The sequence below is a fragment of the Arachis ipaensis genome, chromosome B08, assembly GCF_000816755.2.
Source record: "Arachis ipaensis cultivar K30076 chromosome B08, Araip1.1, whole genome shotgun sequence".
NCBI lineage: Eukaryota > Viridiplantae > Streptophyta > Magnoliopsida > Fabales > Fabaceae > Arachis > Arachis ipaensis.
In genome coordinates, this window is record NC_029792.2 from 115,525,827 (window position 1) to 115,528,280 (window position 2,454).

At 24.9% G+C, this 2,454-nt stretch overlaps 1 protein-coding gene across 3 annotated transcripts; it reads right to left on the bottom strand.

Moving 5' to 3' along the window:
- LOC107613230 (MLP-like protein 34) lies at window positions 156-1,825 on the bottom strand. 3 transcript variants are annotated; one of them, XR_002352921.1, is made up of 2 exons: window positions 1,541-1,825; window positions 156-698 (listed from the first exon to the last, which is right to left on the bottom strand). XR_002352921.1 is itself a non-coding variant. In XM_021109762.1 (2 exons), exons 1-2 carry the CDS (start codon window positions 1,717-1,719, stop codon window positions 442-444), a joined length of 393 nt encoding a protein of 130 aa, XP_020965421.1. In that variant the 5' UTR covers window positions 1,720-1,821; the 3' UTR covers window positions 156-441. The 3 variants fall into 3 exon arrangements, 1 of the variants encoding a protein (XP_020965421.1); XR_001613974.2 differs by having other exon boundaries at window positions 1,537-1,824; XM_021109762.1 differs by having other exon boundaries at window positions 1,584-1,821.

The window sequence follows — 2,454 nt, forward strand, 5'->3', positions numbered from 1 at the left end:
TAATTTTTAATTTAAAATTTAAATTTAAAATAAATAAAATAATTTTAAAAATTTAACTTATGTTGCCCAAAAAAATTGATTACCTATCGTTACTCTAATTTTTATTAGACATACACAGATACTTTCAAGTTTCCACTTTCCACACATCCCTGGCATAAACGCAACCAACAAAAGAAATCATTAACGATGACTATACATACATACATACATACATACATATATACATACATACAATAGTTCAATCCATTCAAACGAAGGATAAACATACATGTAAGGTTGGAATTTGAAAACACACTTCCTTATTCTATTCTTCACCCAAGTTCACACTTATTATTTAATTTATATAAACACAACTACTTCCAAAACAGTCCCGAAAACCTGCCCTTATTAAATTTCAACCATTCATATAACGTGCTTCTAATTTTTTTTTTTTAGTAATTATTATGCCTTGAGAAGATGAGCATCCATCTCTTTAGTAGATTTGTCATAAAATTCCAAGTAACCATTATCATTAATTTTCTCATATTCAAGTGAATATTTGGCTGAAACACTTCCATTGCTGTTATCAATCTCTTGAATGGTGAGCTTCAAGACTTTATACTGTTGACTTATGTCTCCATCAAAGACATTGAATTTGATTGTCTTGTTCTTCTCATCAATGGATTCAATTGTCTCCTTGCATATAGTTACTTTACCATCTGTTGCTTGACAATAATTAAAATTAAAAAAATAAAAAAAAAGAAAAGAAAATTAAGGAAACCTGAGAATAATTATGTCAATTATTAGTTAACATAATTACATACAAATTATGCTAGCCAATGAATTATAACTCAAATAGCATAGTCTCTCCATACTTACTTAAAAGATCACAGATTCGAATTTTCCTATTTTTGATAAAAAAAAAATACAAATTATGCTAGTCCTTTTGGTGGTCTTAAAATTGTCTTTTGTCTTGGAGACAATCTATTTTTTGTTTATATTTTTAGGAACCACAAAAAATACAAGAATTTTGTCAATTTATGCATATATTTATAGCTCTCTTCTAATAATCTCATTCATTATGGATTTTTAAACAATTCATATAATTCTCACTAATATTATTTCGTAGTAAGAACCTTTTTTTTGGTTGTAAATGGAGGGAACCTAATTAAATTTAATAAAATCTCAAAGAAAAGAAAATATTAGAGATATAACTATTTATATATTTTTTCAAATTAAATTTTTAGAAGAAGTGATATTATGACATAATATCAAAGCTTTTATAATAAAAAGTTTAAAATTTGATTCATGTTAAACTTTAATGAAAAAAATTTTAGCCTAAAATAAATAACAAAAAAAAATCATATAAAAAATTTATGTAAACCCAAAAAATAAATCTTATATGAAGAGATATATTAAAAATATAATTATTTACGCGACTTTTGCTATATAAGTTTAGATTTTAAAAAAAAAAATGATATCATGACAAATAAAATCCGACTAGATGTTTTTTTTTTTAATCTACAAATTAATTCATTTAAAACTAAGCTTGATTACCTACAACTAGTGTTTAACCGAATCGCCAATGCTGTGCCAATCCTCACCCTGATGCAGCTTGGTGTGATGCACTCTTTCACAAATATTTTGAGCTTGGTGGAGAGATTTTGTTAAAAAATTAAAGAACTTTCCAGCAGGTGCATGGATCACAATTTCAGTACTAAGCTTACCACTCAGTGCCATTGTCTTAAGAAGGAAACAACTACTATGAAGCACGAAATCAGATAATACTGATAATTTAACAAAGCTAGCTAGCTAGAACGTCTGATGGGAGATATGGGACAATGAGTTCCGATTTGTCGGGCCTTATATAGAAAAATAAGCTACCTAAGCTACTATATTGTCAGCTTGTTCCTCCCTATTAATTTATTGCGCTGCTAATAAAAATTTTTATTCAACAGAAAAAATAGTCAATATATGTTATTTTACTCAATGAAATTATCTAACAATGATTAATCACTGAATTCTAATCAAATTTTTTAGGAACGCAAAATAGGTACCAGCATATTTTTATATTATTTATAAAGTTTGATTATAGTGCTTATAAAGTTTTATTATCAATTTAAATATATGATCATTTTGCATATCAAAATGTATTTCAATAATGGATCATTATTGGTGATTGATAGTTGATTTTGATAGTTCATATATAATATAAATTTTTTAGTGCACACATAATTTTAACACACTCGAAAGATAAAAAAAAATATTAGAAAACCAATATCTATTATTAATATCAGCCAATATTTTGTATTGATATTTTATTTTTATATTGTTAAAATTTAAAATTTAGCAATTATTATTTTTAATAATAATAAAAAATAATTAATTTTGTTGATAAATAATATTATTAAAAAAATTCACAATAAAAAATAAACCACACAAAAAATTCAAAAAAAACAATAAATAAAACCATCT

Bases quoted from the DNA above. Each gene is read 5' to 3' on its own strand.
- LOC107613230 (XM_021109762.1), bottom strand. From the start codon at position 1,719: ATGGCACTGAGTGGTAAGCTTAGTACTGAAATTGTGATCCATGCACCT. The intron at 699-1,583 runs GTGAGGATTGGC...GTCAAGCAACAG, and splicing joins TCACACCAAGCTGCATCAGG to ATGGTAAAGTAACTATATGC.